Genomic DNA, 20,827 nt, shown 5'->3' with positions numbered 1-20,827 from the left:
GCCCAGGGGATCCACAGAGAGCAGGAGGGAATCCCACAGGGCCCAGGGGATCCACAGAGAGCAGGAGGGAATCCCACAGGGCCCAGGGGATCCCACAGGATCTCCACAGAGCAGGAGGAAACCTCTTGGGAGCCACAGGATCCACACAGAGCATGAGGGAATCCCACAAGGCCCAGGGGATCCCACAGGATCCACACAGAGCATGAGGGAATCCCACAGGGCCCAGGCGATCCCCGACAATCTCCACAGAGCAGGAGGGAATCCCACAGGGCCCAGGGGATCCTACAGGATCCACACGGAGCAGGAGGGAATCCCACAGGGCCCAGGGGATCCCACAGGATCCACACGGAGCAGGCAGGAATCCCTCGGGACCCACAGGATCCACACGGAGCAGGCAGGAATCCCTCGGGACCCTCCCTCACGGAGCCGCTGGGAATCGCCCCGGACCCTGCACCTGCCACGGGCACAGGGACACCACAGAACCCCACAGGCTTCTCTCAGAGCACGGACAACATGGAAAACTGGGATTTATGGACACGGACACTGCGCTGGGAAACACGGGGAGGGACAACAGAGCTGCATTTCTGCTCCTTTTGGAATTTTGTGTTCACAAATGAGGCGGGAGGGGCTGTTCTGGCTCTGAATCTGCAGCCTCAAATGGCGAAATTCCTGGTTTAAAGTCATTCCATGGGAACTGCAGAGCAGGAAAGGTCAGGGGAAAGCCCAGTGAAGAATTCCAGGAGGAATTCCTCAGCCTTGCTAAATCACTGTCCCCTCCCTCGGTTATCCTCCATTATTTATCAAGAATTTCAGGTCCATGTTTTAATCCTGTCCCAAAAAAATGCCAGATAAAAATCAGCAACATCACTCCTGATTTAAAATTCCCAAATCCTGATATTCCTGCTGAAAAAACACTATTAACTAACAAAGAGAACATCTATAGAAGACAATTTCCATGGAGTGATTGTCTCAATCTTGGAAAACAAAATTCACTTGCTGGTTTATCCAGATGGCAAAAGCAGAAGGCTACAAATTTCCTCCTTAAAAACCTAAGCATGGGAAATTCAGGAAAAGCTTAGGAAGAATCAGAACAGGCACAGATTTTAGACCCTCAAAAAAATACCCTGTATTAAAAAATAATTCAAAAACCACCTAAACTGTCCTTCCATGAGGGGATTACTGAGAAAGAAGCACCAAGATATTCCTTAAAAACCTCCCCACTTCCAGCCAGACCCCTGGGATGGGGGTTGATTTATAGGGATGATTTGGGATGAATGTGGATCAAGGGAGAAATTCCCAGCCTGAGACTCCATGGCTGGAACTCCTCCTCCAAAATCCTGGCTCAGCAGATCCTCGTTGATCCCAGAACTGCTCGGAGCAGGGATGGTTTGGATGCACTTGGAAAAGAGATTTGGGATTCACTTTCCCGGGCATTTACGGTCTGTCACAGGCAGACCACCCAACAATCCCTGACATCCCTGCTCCATGTGCAGCCAAAACTGGGAAAGGGCTGGAACTGGAGCCACTTTTCCAATTTATCACCTGGTCATCAACACTCTGGAGGCTGCTGGATCCCTGGAAAGAAAGGATCAAACACCAGGAGGGATCAAACACCACAAGAGCCACTGATAAGATACTGGTAAGAGAAAAGCAAAGCACCCCTTAGAGCAATTTAAAGAAAATGTGGGGGTTTTTTAACCACAGAGACCTGATTTGCTGCCCTGTCAGGCTTTGATCAACTACTCCAGCTCCCCATTATCCAACCTGCTCCATCTGCTGCTCCTAAAAAACTGGAGGCAGAATCCAGAGCTCACTCAAGCAAGTGGATCAGGAGACGATTCCCAGCCGAGAGGCAGGAACGGGGTCAGCTCTGGGTGATCACTGCATCAGTGAGGTTGGAAAAGACCTCAGGGATCACTGGATCCAACCTAATTCCAGACCAATCTATGGTTTATAACCATTTCTAAGGAAAATCTGAATTTTGGGATGACACAGACTCGATGGGAAGCAAAACCAGCACTAAAACCCAACTGCTATTCGAGAGCTCCAAAGAGGATCGAGGTATTTTTTCCCGTGAACTCCTGTCATTCATTCCACAGAATGGGAGTGGCAGGACAATTCCCAAAATGAGGACAATCCCTAAAATCTCTGTGTTTCACTAAGCACTGTTCCCATCCCAAAAACTTTGAGGAACATGAGAGATAATCAACAGGAGAGCAGAATGTGCTTGTGCAAGTCCAGCTCAGAGCCTCCTACCCACAGCCAGCCTGAGTTTGCTCCTCCTGTGAAGGGTGCTGGTTCCTACAGCTGCAAGCACCGGAATTCCCAAAGGAAACCCACTGGAAATGTCATTCCTTCAACACTTCAGAGCCTTGGAATCATTTATCAACAGCTCCAGGAACAACACTGTGCAAACACCATCTCCAGAACCATTGGAAAGTCACCAGAGCATCTTCTGGGCTTCATGGAGCGACTGTGAGGAAAAACCAACCCCAAAGCACAAATCCCTGGCTGGAATGATCCATCTAAAAATACCTACCAGGTTCTCCAGGTCAGAGCCACTGGAGCAGGAATATTTCTGTCTAACTGGAACAGGATGCCAGGGATGAGAGCAGGGAAGCAGCCAAGGCACTGGGGGTGGAAGCCATGCAAACACAGAGCTGGGGGGGCAGGCAGAGCTTTCCCACCCCTGTGGGGACAGGGAGGACTGGTGGGACACACACACACGGCTGGGACACGGGAGCAGAGGGGTTGGGAGAGGTGGGGCATGGAGAAGAACCTGTGGTGAATGAACCGTGTGGGACACAAATCAAAGCCCAGGTTTGTGGTTTAAGGAATGTCCTTTGGCACTCGGAGGATGAAACCCCAAATCCATGGGGGAAAGAGGAGCACGTGGAGGCACCTGCCTGGTCACACCCACTGCATCCCACTCATCAGTGCCAGGCTGCTCCACAGTGGAATACTCTGCTGTTGGAAGGGATCTGCCTTCACTCAGGGCAGATTAAGGGATTCTGCTGCCTGGAGCTGCCCCATCTTCACAACCAATCTCAATTTCCCCTCCAAACTGGTTTTTCTTCTCTCTACGTTTCACATTTGTGACCACCACCAGCTTTTGGGTCATTCCCGGAGGCAACAAATCCACCTCAGTTTTAATTCAGCAAAACTAAGGAATTCTGTGGGTGTTTAAGAGGCCAATACTACAAAAAGCAGCATTAAAAAATCCTCTTCCTTCCACTCAGTGCTGTGGTGTCCCTCTCAAACAGAGCAGAACCTGAGAAAGTTTTTACAGGACAAAACCAGCAGGAAAAATCATAGCCCAGGGTGTGCTCCACTTGCTGCACTCTGGTCCTTGGGACTGACCAGTGGCAACAAGTCTGGGGACAAAACCAAGCCAGAGTAATTGAGAAATCAAAGGGGGAAAAATCAACATAAAACCTAAATTTGGATGTGCTGCCCAGTGAGAAGTGAGAGTCTGCAGCAAGCTCTGCTCTAGGGGACAGTGCTGGTTTCTGGAGGCACACAGAGCACAGCAGAACTCACAGAAGCAGGCAGAAGAGAGAGAGGTTAAGAAGCAACTAAGCCAGGGTTAAGGAAATCCAGACAATTCCTGCCACTTGGATCCAGGGCTGAGCTTACCATGACCTGGCTAATGAAGGGGACCTAGAGCTCCTGCCTGGGAACCATGAAGGGGCAGCACTTATTTAGAAAGGATCCTCCTTATAGCCTTCAACGTTCAGTGGTGAAACAGAAAATGGATTTGCAGACTCTTGTGATGCTCTGGAAGAATTCCCTGCACTTCTTTTCTCCAGGTGGGATTCTCCAGAGCAGCCAGCTGGGGCTCTTTCAGCAGCATCAGGCACTGAAAATGCACTTTCTTACACTGGGGCACCCTCAAAATCTGCTCCTTTTTAATTTCTTGCTGCTGGCAGGTAAAAATCCCCCTTCAGAGGATCACACACTCTCCTCAGCTGTGATTTCCATCCAGGACACGTGGATGTGTGAGGAGATACACGTAGAGCAAGGAAAAGCAGCTGGCATGCAAGGGAGTGTGCTGGGAACCCATTCCCTGCCAGCCACAAGCTGCTCATTTTAAGAGCATTTTCTCCAGTGTTTTCTCTCACAGGGCGTGTTCCCACATAAAAACCATCCTGATCTAAATCCGTTTGGGATATTTAGTGTAAATATTTAAATGTTTAGTGCCCCAGGAGATTTCCTGCTGCAGGAGGCACTGAAATTCCCCCTTCCTTGCCCTCCCAACTTCACCCCCATCAGCTCCCCTGGGATCCTGGGAATTGAAAGGGTTCTACCTGGAGGTTCTGCCCACCAAACAAACACCAACCCAAGTGTTCAACCAGCAGCCTGATTCTGTGATTCTCTGCTCACTAAGAAAGGCAATTCAGCAGCTCCTGAAACCCTGTGGGAGTGGATGGAAGGGCAGAAGAGATGGGACGTCGGTGATGCATGAGGCACACACGGAGTCACAGTGAGACAACTATGGGGCAGTGATGGAGAAATCCAGCTAAAAACACACACGAGAAGCAAGGCCTGTGGAAGCACAGAGTCCCTTACTTGAGGGGAGCTGCCAGGAGAGAAGCCTTGATTGGAGACAGGAGAGGTGGGAGACTGGTTGGCTGGGGATCCAGCATTACTGCGGTACTGCTGGAGTGAGGCCTACAGAACAACACAGAATTAAACACCATGGCATTGAGGGAGGCTTGGAAAATACAAACTTCTGGAGTGATGGAGCTGGGAGAAACCATCCTCTTCAGTTTCTGTGTGGGAAGACAGGATTGTGTGAATGAGGTCCCAAAAGAGGGGGAGAGCTCTGGGGGTCTGCCCCGGAGCAGGGACAGGCACAGCTGGGAGCGTTTCCTGCCTGTTCTCACTTATGCTCGATTCAAAATATATTAAAAAAAAATCAGGTCAGCCAAGGATTTAGGGCAAAGAAGTCTTGGAAGCTGGGAATAATTCAGAAAGAATGTCATTCATTCTTCAGTTCAAGTGCCAGCCCCACATCTGTGTTCACTGGGATCCTGCTCTGCCTCCAGCTGGGTTATCAGCACTGAGGTGCAGCTGATAAACCTGGGGTACAAACCTGTCACCACACAGCCCCAAACTCCACTGCAGCCCAGGACATGGAGCAGACACCCTCTGGGAATTCACACTGTGTTTTGCAGGTTTATATCTGTGATTTTTACTCTCTTCCCAGGTGTCTTGAGACGTTATTTTCAAAGATTTCGCTTTTTTCCCCCCTCGTTCGAAACAAATTAATAATATTAGCGGTATTTGAATAATGTTGTACTAATTAACATAAAGAGTAGCCCAGCTCTTCTCCTTTTACTTCCTTTAGAAATTAAGGGATGATTGAGGAGAACCTGCAATCCAGTGAATGTAATCAGGTTTGCAGTGTGGGAGAACTCTGCACTACCAATTTTTGACCCCAAATTCTGTAAATCCCAAGAAAATTTCCCTTTTTGCTCTGCATTGCCACTTCCACCCTGTCAGCAGCCACCCAAACTACAAATTAAATTTCACTTCTGCCTCACAAAACCTGTGTAGAAGTTGCCAGCGAGGCTGTGACAGCTCCAGAGGCTTTTTGACAAAGTGGCTTTAAATCTGTTTATTTAGGAATTACTTCAGTTGCTTTAGAAGATAAGCACAGCAGCCTAAAAGTTCAGGTCATAAAGAGGTTTAGGATGAGGAAAGCAACACAGAAAGCAAAGGATGAGATCAGAATTGTCTGTACTGGTGCTACATGAGGATTAGAATCAAAACAGGGACACATTTTGAGTGGGGTGGGATCCTTTCCACTGCTGGATTGTCCTTCCCTCTTCCCCTTCCCATCCTGCAAGGGAAGCAGCTGCTCTCAAGGAGCACAAACTGTTAAAAATTTTATCCACAGCCAAGGGCAGATCAATAGAAATGATTTCTTCTCATTCCCAAAGCCATTCCTGTCACTACAGCGCTGCCAGGACACCACAGGTGGGACAACCAGGACCCTACAGGGGCAGAAGGAGCAGGGGGAGCTGGGACATCCCTCCCTGCCTGGCCTGGGATCCCTGAGTTGGGATTTTCAGCTGCTGAGACAGAACATTTCCTAACAGACTGTGTTAAAACAAGCAGAAAAAGGGACCTGTCCATAAATCCTCACTCCAATTCTTCTGGCCACTGGAGGCAGCCACAAAATCCATTTTGGAATAGATGCTCCAAAATTCCTCAAAATAAAAGGGTTCTGAGGAGAGAAACTGCAGAAAATACCTGGTTCTTGACAACTTCTGGAAAATAAATTTTCCAGGTGGTATTTTGACTGGAAAATGCTTGTTGTAGTTGGATTCTCTCTCAAGGCTCTGGGAGCTCCCCCAGTCGGTATCCTGATGTGTTGGGGGACACCGGACACCCTGAAAACACCCCAATAAATGCTGACAGATTTAAGCTGGGCCTAATCAAACCCGGGACAAAATTTAATGTCGATTTTTCCTCTAGAAAACACTTCAAGGTGCATTCAACCAAAACCATCCTAAGTTTACTTCAGCTTCCCTAAAATTCTCCTTCTCACGGGCTTGTCCAAGCTCATTTCCCACCCTACACTGAACGTTCCCAGCTTTCCCAAGGAAAGCCCTTCCCAAACTCACCGAGTTGATGTCTATCCCCATGGAGGGCTGGCTCTGGCTCCCTGGAGGTGACTGGGGGATGGTGGAAGGTACCGTGACGGAGAGAGGGGGGAGCTGGGGGCCCCTCTGCAGCCCCGAGCTCTGCAGCAGAGGGGGGGTCTGGGGCAGGGAACTGGCCACTGGTGCCTGCTGCTGCTGCTGGGAGCTGGTCTGGGTGAAAAAGGGATACGGGGGGAGCTGCTGCTCCAGGGACAATGCATCCATAGCCACGGCCTGGAAAAGAAGGAGCAGAATCAGGGAATTCCCAGGGTGCTCAAGCACTTCACACCAAGGAAATTGAGTCAGGCTTGGTTTGTGTTTTAAAAATGGCACCTAAAGGTTAAAAAGTCAAGAACTTGCTCTAAAGGAAAAAGTTTCTGCCCGTGGCAGGGGTGGATTGGATGAGGTTTAAGGTTCCTTCCAACCCAAACCACCCTGGGATTCTGTAATTCTGTATTTCCAAAGATTCAACATCACCTCCAGTGTATAAACCAATCCTTTAAAACCCAGTTAAATCTTGAGGTCAGAAATCACCAACCTGGGCAGTCACAGAGTCGCACTTGTAAAATCAATTTTAAAAGATAATTGAGCTTCTCTCACAAACTAGAGAAACGGCTTTCGAATTTCACAGCTCACTTTGGGACATCACAGAAAAAATGTGGTCTAAGAGATGGTTTTTATCACAGTTCTAGAAAAGAGGAAGTAAAACCTGTAACTTCTACAAACCTCTCTCTTTTTAAGGCTCCGAATTAAGGAACACCTTTAAAGGAGAAAATTACAGAACAAGAGATGAAGTTCATGGAACCATGGGATGGTTTGCATTGGAAGGGACCTGAAAGCTCATCTTGTCCCATGGCAGGGACACTTTCCACTATCCCAGGTTGCTCCAAGCCCCATCCAACCCAGCCTTGGACACTTCCAGGGATCCAGGGACAGCCACAGCTTCTCCGGGAATTCCATCCCAGCCCCTCCCCACCCTCCCAGGGAGGAATCCCTTCCCAATATCCCACCTAACCCTTCCCTGTGGCTCTTTGAGCCGAACTTCCAGCCTAAGCAGATTAAAACAATGAACCTGTGATTAGAAAACTTGGATTCCCCCATGAGTTCCTACCTGAGTGATGGGTGAGAGCGGGGACAGCGTGGGGGACATTTGCTGGGACTGAGGTCGCCGCGAGTCCGCGCCCAAGGACAGGGGGCTGACGCTGGGCTGGCGGTGCTGGGACGGGGCCGGTGTCGTCGTCATTCCTGCCAGGAATAACAAACCACCTTCAGCAGGGACACAGCAAGGCCTTGGTGATATTTGTACCCAAAATAATTCCCTAAAGCAGGAAGAACGAGCGGCCTGAGCTGACAACACTGAGGGTGCCTCGGCCGACCGGGCGGGAGCTCGTTAGGTGATTTGTAATTAATTTTGTCAGGTTGAAGAGCATCAGGATGAGAGGAAGAGCCCTGTGGTTTTGTCCTGGCTCAAACCCAGGCACGGTTGGTCAGGTTGGTGCCCAGGATGAGGAATTGGACGAGGCAGAGCAGCCTCAGCAGTTCCAGACACCGCAGGCACTGTCCTCGCACACCTGCACTCGCCAGGCCCAGGAAAAGCAGGTTCTGCTCTGTTTGTTTGGGCTCCAACTCTGGGAATGAGATAAGAGATCCTGGAACCAAGCTTATCAGAGGGCACTTGAGGTATTGTAAAAACAAACACCTCTTTAATGGAAAAAGCAGAAGCCAAACTGGTTACGCAGGAAGAGCTCCATTTTTAATGGCACACCAGTGCAGGAAATATCCACCACACTCCCAAGAGCCACAACCCAGCAGGGGGTAGGAATAAACAACTCAAATATTGTCATTTTGTTCAGATCAAGCCAAAAAAATCTGGGAGTTTAGAAACCTCCCCTCTCTTCTGCTTCACCCCAGAGGAACCGAGTCACCCTGGGAAGGGATTTGAGGCCAAGCGAGAGTGAGCTGTTCCCCCGGAGCTGCCAGAGAGCAGCAATTCACGGGAGCCTGCGAGCTCCCAGGCACTTGGCAAAGGCTCAGGGCTTCCAGGCAGGCTGCCAGGGAGCCAGGAAGGCCAGGCTGCCAAGGAGCCAGCAGGAAAAGTGGCTCAGGCCAGGCAGGTTCCCAACACAGCCCCGGCCGTGTTTGCAAACCCAGCAGCGGCTCCTGGGACGTGCGGAAGGGACCCGACACCCTCCGGGCACCAAAGTCCTGGGACCTGGCAGGAGGTGGCTTCCCCAGCTCCCCTCAGGGAATTCTGTGACATCCCTGAGCAGGGCACAGGGATCAGAAGCCTTCATGGAGGTTTTCTGCTGAAGTGCAGCAAGGAAAGGTTGGAAAAATCGGTTTGAAAAGCACCAAACACGGAGTGTGGCAACGGATAAACTGTGGGATAATCTCCAGAGAGAAGCAGGAATACAGTCAGGGAGTGTATCTTTAATTTGTTCTGCCTTTGATAGATCAGGGAATGTTTTCAAAGCATTACAGACTCACCAGTTGGGGTTTATATCATTTACTTTGCTTATTACGGGGAAAAAAACGTGGAGATCCACTGTGGCTTAAATCCGAATTTCTAAAGCCATCCCCAAAACTTTGGAGACCAAAAAACTCTTCCAAGGATGCTGAAAGTGCTGCCCTACTCTGTCCTCAAATGGTTAAATCCTTTTCTTGCTCCCCAAACTCACCTGCTCAGTCACATCAACCTGATTACAGTAATTTCCTTTTCCCAATCCAGGAGACATGGGAAAGGGAATCCTGCCCAGCACAGGAAATATATTTGTATTTTTGGATACAAATCCTCATTTCTATTCTAGGAATCAACAGACTGCAACTGTCACTGACAATAAAAAAAAAAAAATCAACCCCCATCATAATTATTTGAGTATCAGTGAAATTACTTAAAAAATAGCAGTCGATAATTGCAGTATTAATCAGTAACAGACTCCAAAAGGATCCTCACATTTTAAAAATTGCTGTTCTAAAGGAATGGAAATAAAAGGGCTGCTGGAGATATTCCCATAACACGAGGGATGTTGGGGTTCAGCATGAGGAATTCCAAGAGAGGAACTCCAGTCTTGCACATTAAAAAATAAATAAATAAAAATAAACGCACAAAAAAAAAAAATCCCCAAACAAATCCCAAAAAAGCAGATTTGGGCATCAAGACCATGAGATGAATGTCCTGTAACTAAATATAAGTGTCTCATCTTCTTTGTACATACAACACAAAGGAAAATCCATCGACAGTGAAGCCAAATTCCCTCTCAGAAAGAACAACATTCCATAAATTCCATAATTGCAGGGAGGTGACCTCGTGCTGTGCCCTCACCCTGGCTGGCAGTGCTGATGCCCAGGTGAGTCAGGTTGGCAGCGAGGTTGCCGGTGCTGTTGGAGCTGCTCAGGGCTGGGAATGTGGATTCCTCGGGATCCAGAGGCGTGGGCAGGGGGGACGGGAAGTGGATGTTGGTCAGGTCCGGCAGGGAGCCGCCCGTGTTGTGCGTGGCAGGAATCAAGGCTGTAGTGTTCTCCTGGTCAGCTGATGGGAAGATGCTAAATTTGGGGGGGGGGGAAAAAAAAAAACCCACAATTAATTATTATTTCAGTCTGGACAAAGCTTTTTAAAATGTATTTAACAAGAAAATTTCATCAAGAAGGTATTTTTGATGGATTTTGTATTTCTGACCCTCATAGAGGGCATTGGTTTGTATCTAGAGATTTTCCAGAAAATTCCAAAGCAAGAGGATATTCAAGGATATTCAGTACATGACATTTTTTCTTCAAGATCTCAATGTTCTTCAAATAAAAATTGCTGAAAACTTACTTGATTCCTGGAACTTCACAGGATTTAGGTCTCGATGACCCAGTCTAAAATAGAAGGAAGAGAGATTTAAAGGCAAAGATGCTGCTGGAGGGTATTGCCTAGGAGATATTTCAATTAATAAGTTTAATTTAATCATTTCAGTGTAAGATCTGGGAGCTCTTAAGAAGATATTTATCTTTTTTTTCCTTTATTGGCCCAACAAATCTTAAATTTCAGGAGTTTCTCCTCATATAATCAAACCTGTGCATTCACACACACATAAAATCCTTTCTAATTTATTGTTCATTATTTGTTTTTAAACAAAACATTTAATCTCCAATCTCTTCAAGTAGTTTGTTAATCCTGACAGAAATTAAAGCATGCATTTATCTAAATATGTTCAGAAAACAAAACCTCCACACTTTGAAATGTGCAACTCCCACCTTTTTAGTGTCCCAGCCTTGCTTAGAGAGGGTTTTGTCTGCATCAGAGGTGGTTTCCTCCATTCCAGGGACAGTCAGCAATAAAACTAAAAAACCAAGGAGATCAAAAGGAATCATTAATAATCAATAATATTCAGTTTCTCACCGAGACATTTTCAGATTGGAAGTTCAACCTTTGAAAAATTCTTATTAAGTTTAAATTATGAAGGAGGATGAAACAACTGCGCTCTATTATTTAAAAAACCAAGGTACCAGAAACCAGACTGAAATTGTATTTCATTAATTAATTAATCAGTGAGACTTTTTAAAAAACCACCCAAATAATACTTTCCAAACTTCTGGCCTCCAGTTTATTCTGCTCAGACGTCCATGGAAGGGTTTATTTGGGATCTGGTTTTCCCCATCTTTTGCACTTTGCACAAGTGATGTCCACCCTGAACACCTAACGGGCTTCCAAGAGGACAATTCCAGTGGGGAAAGTCCAATCCATCCTCCCTGGCATGGAGAAACACCACAAAGCTGCTACTTCCCCATAGCCCAAGGACATTTCTTTGTTCAACAACTGCAAGGTGACAAAGAAACAAATAAAAAAAAAGCCCAGAGAGAGATGAATCACTGAAAACATTTCACACCGATGAGTGTAAATCCGTATTTATGGGATCCTGGTTAGGATGAGCATTTCCCAAGGTTTTCCAGCTCCAGGAGCACATGGAAGAGCTGCAGGACAGCACAGATGTGTCCAAGGGTTGTGCTGTCCGTTCTTAATCTCTGGGTGCTTGTTGAAGGATTAAATTTTAGGAGTTTTTCTTAGGATCAGGGAATATTAAGGCTGGAAAAGACCTTTAGGAGATCATCAACCCCAGCCGTGCTTCCCGTTTTTCCCGAGCTGGAGCAGGCACAGGGCCCAGCAGAGGGCACCAGAACTGTGGGTGCCGGAGCTGCTCCAGCTTGGAATTGCTCCGGGGATGTTTGGAAGCGCTGCCTCCTCCCAGGGGAGGCTCCCTGGGGATCCTCAGGCCATAAATAAACACGGCACGAAGCCTTTGCTCCTTCCCGATCTCCAGTGTCCCTGATGGAAATGCTGGGAACTCCACACTGCTCCTGAAGTTCCTCCAGACCTCTGGGAGTGCTGAGAACTCAACACCAGAGTCCCACCAGCCCAGAGGATCCTCTCCAGGGCAAGAATGACAAAATTTAGGGCTCAGGAAAATGTTCTCCCTTAGTTATGTGTCATTTTTCCTGGATTTCAGCACCCAGAAAGGTGAGTATGATCCAACTGTTGTGTCACAGGATGCAGGAAGTGTCAGCACTCCTGAATTTTACAAACAGATGGAGCCCAATCCATGGGCATTCCATTGTTATAAATCTTTTTACCCTTTTCTTTGCTCACCTCTTTTCTGCTGCATGTCCTGTGACCCTCCTGAAAAGGACTCCTGCTGAGCTGGAGTCATGGTGCTCTGGTGCAAGGCAGAATCAGAATTCGTCCTGAGAGAAAGCAAAAACCACAACATTTTTATTGTCAGCTCCACTAAATAAAAGAATCTTCCTCTCAGATAAAAGCAACAACTCAGTAAAACCTCAATATTCTGCATTAAACCCCAAAAATCTATATGTGGCATAAAGCAGGCAGACTTTCCTTGTGAAACAATCAATTTGCAGAACAAATTAGTTCAAGTTTGAAGAGCAATTGTTTCAATAATGGGATTGAGAGGAACACAGGATAAATTGGTTGCCCTTGTAAGAACAGAGTTTTATCTGCTTTGTTCAGATTAAACACGATCAAATAATGCCATTTTTAAGATGTTTAGCCATACTTTGGTTATTGTGGTGGTTGAAGAACAAACCTTCCTGGTTGGGAGGGAGGAAAAGGAATGGTTCAGGATGTTGTGGAGATGGGAATTTTCATGGCCAACACATCTCATGATGAACTTTGTGAGTGTGGCCACCCTCGAAAACTTTGTGTTCCTTCCCATTGGAACATTCCCAGCCCAGCAGAGTTTCTGCACCCAGAGAAAAATCCAAGTCTTTTACAACTCAGTAATTTTGGGATATGCCTGGGAACATCTGGCAAGATTTAAAAGGACGACACTTGCTGACACACCTTCATTTTAAAGCTCAACTAAAACGAGCACGAATAGAATTAAAAACTCCATTTCTGAATTTAAAAAGGCACAATTTTGCAACCATTCCACTGCAGCTGGAAGTGCTGCAGTGTCAGGGAACAGCCCCAAACCCCCCAGGATGGTGGCACCCACCTTCTCCAGCTCGTGTCCGACGGAGGTGACAGGTACACGGTGCCATAGGGGCAGCTGTCCACGTGGGCCAGGGTTAAGGCAGCAATGCTTCCCACTCAAGCAGGAAATCTCTTCCCAAGAATAATTCCAATTATGCTGTCAGAACCACTAAACTCACAGATTCTCTATGGGGAACTTTAAAATGACACTCAACACAAAATATTACCTGGATTGTTGTAATATTTGAGCAGTAAAAAATCTTCCTCCTTTTCCATGGATTTAGCTCCTCCCTAAGCAGCCCTGATCCCTCCAGCCCCTGTCACACATCCCCTCCAGCCCCATCAATCCCATCTGATTTTAAACCTGTCAGAAATGCTCAGCTCGTTCCTGTTCCCAAATGCCAAACAGGTGAATCAACCTGCACTGAAATGCACGAGGAGCTGCAAAGGATAATCCTGGGCTGGGTTTGCTCAGCTCTGAGGGAAACTCCATTTCCCCAAGTCAGCCCTGACCTTTCAGAGAATCATGGAGTGGTTTGGGCTGGAATTGAAGGATCCAGAGCTGGCAGTGAGGGTGCACCCAGTCCCACTGTCCATGTCACCATTAAATGTGCCCAAACCAACCCCTGAGGACAGCACTCATCACCGGTATCCTCTTGGACATTGAGCCATTGACCACAACTCTTTGGACACATCCATCCAGCCTGCTCCTGATCCACTGAGTGTCCAACCATCAAATCCAGTTTAGACAAAGGATATCCCATGGGACAGTGCCAACGCCTCCCACGAGCCCCGCTGCTGATGGCAGTAACCCCATCAGAGAAGGCCACCAAATTTATGGGGCACCTCTGCCCTGAGTGAAGCCCTGCTGGCTGTCACCAACCCATCCAAGCATCCCTCAGCTCCACACGGATCATTATTCCCACAGAAAGCTACGGAAAGGTGAACTCTTACTTTACAGACAGCGGCTATTTAGGGATTAGATCACAGCTCGGGACAAGCAGTGACATGGAGCTGGGAAGCGACTCCGCTGCCAGGTGAGGAGGGAAGGAGAAGGGAACTGTGCAAAGGGAAAGCAGTGCTGATGCTCCAAGCCCTGCTCCCAAGGATATCTGCCTGCCGTGCTTATCCACGGAGAGGGGCCGGCGGTGGGGGGAGCCCAGGCGGTTCCGGTCCCGGTACACTCTGTCCACCAGCCCGTGGTGCCGCGTGGTCCTGCTCGTGTCCAGCGCCGATGACTGGAACGGAGTCTGGGAGAGACACAGGGATTATCCACAGGGAAACACCTCCACAGCCTGCCCAGAGCCTCCTCACACCTGTGCCAGGCTGGGTTATTCTAAGGAATCAGACTCCAGAAAAGATGTGGACGTTGTGCCATCCGTTTCTCCTCCGGCAGCTCTGGGGGAAGGCTCCCTCCTGCAGAAGGGGACCATGCCGGAGCTGCCCTGCCCTGCCTCAGCGCTGCCCTCACACCTTGGCATCCCTGAACCCCGGGTGTGAGCGTGGCAGGAGCTGCCAGCAGCTGTCCACATGCCCTTGGTGCAGCATGCAGGGTGCATCCAGGAGGAACATGCCGACATCCAGAGCCTGACTCCGAGGGCAGGAGATGCAGGGAGGAGATGCACGCTGAGCTCAGCATTCCCCAGGACACGCTGCCTTCTCTCAGGGCTTCCTCTCACCCCTCCTTGCAGCAGAATTATTTTAAGGGGACACTGAGAGAATGAAAAGAAAAAGAAAAGCAGTTTCCTTCCTCCTCTGTCTAGAAAAAGTTACAGCATCTGATGGTTTTGAAGTGATCTGCAGCTCCTTCAGTGACCCGAGGTGGGATGATCCCACCTGGACTCTTATCAGCACTGACATCCTGAGCGGTTCCTTGTCAGCTGATGATTTCAGAGCAGGAGGATGGCAGGGAAAGGACAGGGAAGATGAATTCCCAGGCTAAACTGGAAAACTTTCACATTTTCCACAGCCTTTCCCAGTGTATACCTGGGGGGGGACAGAGGAAGTACTGAGGGGTCAATCTCTGCTCATACTCCACCAGCAATTTATGGGTCTCCAGGGAGAAAAAACCTCCCCAGCCCTGCACTCCTTGCCAATGTGAACAGCTTTGCTGAGTCCCTCAACACCATCTGTTTGGAAATCCAAAATTTCCTCCTCCATTCAGGTGCTGCACGTGGCAAATGCACTGTCCTGTCTGCCAAGCCATGGAACCATCTGGCTTCCACATTCATCCCTTTTTCTTTTTGGGTTTTTTTTTTTTGGTTTTTCTTTTTTTCCAAGTGTCAGCTTTGGCCATTGGAAAGATTATTTCTATAAAGCTTTGCATTTATTTTGAAAGGCTTTGTTTGTATTAACTTTTTAAAGAGTCTTTCTACTATTTTAAACTCTTTTCTCTTCAGCAAATATTGGGCTCCTCACCCTCTCTGCACACACGGGCTGTGTTAACAGAACTGCATGCACAGGGGCTGTGGTGTTTATTTTCTCACTTCAGGGCCAACATTTTATATGCAGCAGAATATTTAAGGCAACAGGGGGCTAGAAAGGAGCACAGTGACTTTTTACTGGACTCTCAGCCCTTCAGATCATGGGGGTTTGTGCTTCACTTCCTCGCTTGTATGAAAGCTGAGAAATCTCAAATAAAATCTCAATTTTAAGGCTTTTAAATTCAAACACGGTGCTTTAATCTCTGCTGCAAGCACTGAACAACAATCCCCACACAGAAGTGGGAATATTCATCATTCCAAAGCAACAAAAGGTCTCAAACTCCTCCTTTGCTCTGTTGTTACAGCCCAAAAAGCAGCAAAATTTGCAAATACGTGCTTGGAAGGTCAACAGGAAAAGCAATTTCCTATGTCAGTGGTGTCACCACAGTGCTGCTAAAAAAGGAGCAGCCAGCCTGGAGCACAGGGAACACAGAGCTCACCCGGAATTTAAAGGAATTTTAGATATATAAAACTATAAAGACAAAAAGTTCAATGTAAAACCAGCTATTTCTTAGGTTTTCCCCTTTTCTGGCACGACTTCCTTATTAAAAACACAACAAAAATCTCATTTGAGTGCAGCAGTGGCACAAGTAAAGGTGGAACGTGTCCCAGCTCAGGGCTGAAGTTTAGAGAGAGAGGGATCTGGGGGCAGTGCTGTTCCCTGGCTTTCCAGGAACAAAGATCTCAAAAGAATCCTGAACTTAGGGAAATAGAAAACACTTGAGGAAATGGGTATCACCTCCAACAGGTCAGGCTTCTCTCAGCAACCTTCCTATAAAATGTATTTAGGGCCAAACACCAGGACAAGATGCCTGGATTGAAATTCCCCATCCCTGCATGGCATGAGATATTTAACTACAGGGGGAAAAAAAGGATTAAAAAATAGATCTGAGCATGGATTTTATCTAGGAAAATGAAGAACTAAAAGGGTTTCAGCTCCCCTGAGAGATCGTTCAAGGGTTTGAGGCCAGACCCAAAGCCCCCCAAACCATGAAAAAAGCAGCTCAATACAGACAGGAAGGAAAAAGCTCAGTGCTCTCCAAGTGTCCTTTTAGGATTTAGCAAGAAATAAACCCAAGTGAGGTGGATGAGGGGGAAGGAGGAGTGGTACCTAGTGATAGTTGATATTTTGGTGCCTCCTGGTGCCAAGCAGGATTTGGGAATTCATTCTGCCCTTCCCCATGGAGTTTAACATGCAGGCTGAGTGCACATGCTCAGAGATTGCTGAAATCACAGGCCAAGACTGAATAATCCACTGTCTGCACCAAATAAACCCCCAATAAATCATAAAGAACCACATGACAGCAAGTCCAGGGAGTCTGCACAGGAATTATTTGCATGTTCCAGACTGGGATGCATGGCAAAACCTGTATTTATGTGCCAGCCCAGCAGTCCTGGGGAGCTGGGAGGTGAATCAAATAAATCCTGTGCATAGCAGAGCAGGTGTGCTGAAATACGTATCCACCTGGGCAAACAGGACCAGTCCTAAATACGTATTTGCACAAACCTAAATACTTGTTTACCAAAGAGACGGGAACTGCTCCAAAGGCTTCAGCCAGAGCTCCGTTGTGCTGCAAATCAAAGAAGCAGAGATGCTCAGACACCAACGCTCTCAGCAGGCACAACCACCCAGGCTCTGCCTCAGCATCTCCACACAATCCCAGAGTCATTTGCAGTCGTGCTTTGAGCTTAAAATTGGAAAAACCTGGAAAGCTTTCCCCACTGGTACAAACACATGGGGTTATTTTGTTGCTTGTCACCATTTGTTATCTGTAACAACATCAATTTGGGGATTTTTTTTTTAGTGTGTGTGTGTGTGTAAAAATATAGGAAACCCCGGAGTTTAAGGACAGTTTGTTTCTGTCTCCTCCTCCAGTCATTCATAAATTTTTGAATATTCCCTTTCCAGCAGTCAGGATTAAAACAATCTAGGTAAAAACCACCAGTGATGGCCATCAAGCACAGAAATACTGAAATATTATTGCTTAAAAGGAATTCTGAACCTCCTTAACAAAAAGCTGAAGAGAAAAACTTGAACAGAGCAGACATTGTGGAGTAACACTGAGGTCTTCAATCCACTGCAAACCTCGGCTCTGTATTCCCCAAAGACTTAAACATTTAAATAGATTTTTGCTTCTCCTCTTGCACAAGATTCAAGCTTTTAACCTGCCCAAATTCAGCTGTCTGCACCTATTTCAAGAGGCAGTTAGAGGTCAGCAAGTTTCTCCATCTTTATTAAGCACCCTTCATCAGAAAACCACAAACTGCAAAATTTCCTTCTTACCACATCCTCATGAGCTAAATTCTAACTGTTATTGCTCAAAAAAGGAAAACTAATGCAGAAATGTTCATTATTTTGAGCGCTCTAAATCAACTAAATGTGGAAATCAGGAGTCCCCACAGGATCCCCCAACTAATCCTGTCCTTGGACAACATCCTCTGTCCACCATGCTTCAAGCAGCAGAATATTCACCTGAAACTCTGCCTTTCTGTTTATGGTCCATCACCTCTGGAGCCACAAAACTCAGCCAGGACATTCTTACATTTCCTTTTCAGCCAGCCCCCCAGAAAGTGATTATTCTGACACCACTTTGTGTCCCACTCCCCTTCTCCTCTCCCAAAATTATTCCCACAGAACATGCACATCAATTCCTCCATCATCACCTTTATTTCCTTCCATTTTACTTTGAATTTACAGCATCTTCCCAGATTTCACTAGGAATTGCATCTCTCAGAGCATTCCTGACCCCAAAGCATCACAACCAGGGACAGGAGAACTAAAATCTACCACAACTACAATGAAAAAATACCCACATATCCCAATCCCGTCTCGAAGGAGCAGAAGTTTTTAAACCAGAGTGCTGATTTCTGGACTAGCAGCTGCCTCAGGAGCTTAAACCAGCATTCAAGCACAGGATTCATCAACAAATCCAAGGAAAAACCCCTTGAACTCACCTGGAAGGGGAGATCCATGGCACTGTTCCCAATCTGGTTCACATTTGGCAGTGACCCCCCGTAGTACTGGCCACGACTCTGCCCCAGTTGCAAATACTGGGTTTTCTGCAGCTGTAGCTGAAAGAAAAGAAGGAGGAAAATGTAATTTCAACTGTTTTAACCAACACAACTTGACAGTGATCACTGAGAATGGAAACCATTAAAAGGCACAGATCCAACTTTTACAAATGAGGGTCAACCTTCTCCACAAGGTTCTTGCACCAGGAAAAGGGTTCAGGGATGCTCAGGGATGGTCAGGGGTGCTCAGGGATGTTCAAGGATGCTCTGGGATGTTCAGGGGTGTTCAGGGATGGTCAGGGATGGTCAGGGGTGCTCACGGATGTTCAAGGATGCTCTGGGATGGTCAGGGATGCTCAAGGATGTTCTGGGATGCTCAGGGGTGCTCAAGGATGTTCAAGGATGCTCTGGGATGTTCAGGGATGCTCAGGGATGCTCAGGGGTGCTCAAGGATGTTCAAGGATGCTCTGGGATGTTCAGGGATGCTCAGGAGTGCTCAGGGATGCTCACGGGTGCTCAGGGATGTTCAAGGATGCTCTGGGATGGTCAGGGGTGCTCAGGGTGGTCAGGGGAGCTCAGAGTGCCCACGCCAAGACAGGATGCAGAGAAAAGGCCCAGCCTGCTTATTCCATGCAAATACTTCGGGATGTATCCATGGATCACAGAATCCCAGGATGGTTTGGGTTGGAAGGACCTTGAAGCCCACTCAGTGCCACCCCTGCCATGGGCAGGGACACCTCCCACTGTCCCAGGGTGCTCCAGCCTGGCCTTGGGCACTTCCAGGGATCCAGGGGCAGCCACAGCTGCTCTGGGAATTCCATCCCAGCCCCTCCCCACCCTCCCAGGGAAGAACACTGTATTACAATAGTCCCTGAATACAAGCTCACCCTGAGGACAGCTCATGCATTTTCCTGACATTCAAACAATTCCTAGAAAACTCAAATACCTTTTATTCACAGAATTTCCCCCAGAAGCCACCGATTTCCAACTGCACAGACAGCTAAAATCTCTGTGCTTGAGCTGAGGGACCAAACTAATCCCTGATTTAGGAGATGACTTGTGGAGATGAAACCTCTCCACAGATCCCAGAATCTCAGGATCATTTAGGTGGGAAAACAGCCCCAAGATCGTGTCCAGCCTTTGACAGGGTGCTCTCAAAAGCCTCAGCTATTTGGACAAGACACCATTCACTCAGTGGCTGAGGGTTTTTTTCTTCCCAAAAGGGCAGATAATCCCCTCAGGCTGAAGATTTATAAAATAGTCCCAGTTTTCCCTATCAAATGGCTCAGAAAGATCCCATCCAAGGAGTGGGAAAGCCCCCCCTGCTTTTCTTGTGCAATCTTTAGCCACGCAATTCCTGAAGCAAGACATGAAATTAGAGAAACCCTGTGCTGGTATCACTTAGTGAGTCACAGCCCCTCCAACTCAGAGCACAAAAAGCACAATATCAGAACTAGCTGTGCTTTTTCCCTGGCCCCTGCATATGTTTTTGTTGTTAAAAAAAAAAAAAAAAATTAAAAAGCCTTGTTTGGGATTTGGGCCAAACACTGAAGTAACTATTTCAACAGGTGTTGGTTTCCTTTCAAGAACCTCCGAAAGGCACCCAGGGAGGAGGGGGTGGCTTTGTGTTTTTTCAGTGTTTGGGCTTTTCTCAGGATATACCCACCTCAAAGCAGCACAGGACAGGGAGGTCACGAGCATTTGTCTTTCTGCTGCACTTGAGCATGGAAATGAGGCAACCCCAGAGCTGGGGAGCCGAGCCTGTGCACTGCCTTGGCTCTATCATTAATTTTAGCAACGCTCCCTTCGATAAACACTCCTGGAGATCTGTGCCAAAAATAAGAGAAGTGATTGCTGCTTATTGCTCTCATCCATCACCACACCGGCGGGGAGAGCTGGGCTCGCTCCTCTGCTCAGCCTCCTGCCTTTCAAGAGAGAGTGGCCCCCAGACTCCACATTTATTGGAGCCCATCAACAACTGCCACTTGCAATCTGGGAAGATCAAGTGTAAGCAGAGCAGGATTTGTGTCCTGAACGCCTCCAAGCTCCAGCTTTTGAGCTGGAAAAAAAAGTTTGTTTGAATCTTAGGACCTTGCTGTCATTCCAGCAGGAAATTGGGAGTGAAATCAGCTCCAGTTTTTCCCTTCTCAGCAAACAAAAAAAGCTGCAAATTCACCTCTGAGGTACCTCAGTGCTCAGAGGGAAACAACACT

The 20,827-nt window shown here is 47.5% G+C and overlaps 1 protein-coding gene across 8 annotated transcripts in view; it reads right to left on the bottom strand.

The window, feature by feature from the left end:
- CRTC1 (CREB regulated transcription coactivator 1) overlaps positions 1-20,383 on the bottom strand; it is a 28,616-nt gene extending 8,233 nt beyond the window's left edge. For 2 of the 8 annotated variants that reach the window (XM_042024466.1, XM_042024468.1), the window contains exons 1-11: positions 20,281-20,355; positions 18,558-18,674; positions 17,126-17,173; positions 14,232-14,369; positions 13,142-13,203; positions 12,277-12,371; positions 10,887-10,972; positions 10,465-10,508; positions 9,973-10,193; positions 7,762-7,895; positions 6,633-6,884 (exon numbers count right to left, since the gene is read on the bottom strand). In XM_042024466.1, the coding sequence (XP_041880400.1) occupies positions 6,633-6,884; positions 7,762-7,895; positions 9,973-10,193; positions 10,465-10,508; positions 10,887-10,972; positions 12,277-12,371; positions 13,142-13,203; positions 14,232-14,369; positions 17,126-17,173; positions 18,558-18,674; positions 20,281-20,340 (1,257 nt within the window). In that variant the 5' untranslated portion in view covers positions 20,341-20,355. Of the gene's footprint in view, positions 1-11; positions 283-372; positions 4,672-6,632; positions 6,885-7,761; positions 7,896-9,972; positions 10,194-10,464; positions 10,509-10,886; positions 10,973-12,276; positions 12,372-13,141; positions 13,204-14,231; positions 14,370-17,125; positions 17,174-18,557; positions 18,675-20,280 lie in introns of those variants that run through there. The other 6 variants (XM_042024464.1, XM_042024467.1, XR_006015435.1 and 3 more) reach the window with 5 other exon arrangements.
- Between the last annotated feature and the right edge of the window lie 444 nt (positions 20,384-20,827).

This window comes from Corvus kubaryi, unplaced genomic scaffold, assembly GCF_017639235.1.
Source record: "Corvus kubaryi isolate FWS band 111438036 unplaced genomic scaffold, C.kubaryi_AGA036_p1.0 37262, whole genome shotgun sequence".
Taxonomy (NCBI): Eukaryota; Metazoa; Chordata; class Aves; order Passeriformes; family Corvidae; genus Corvus; species Corvus kubaryi.
This window is presented reverse-complemented; position numbering and strand designations above follow the sequence as displayed.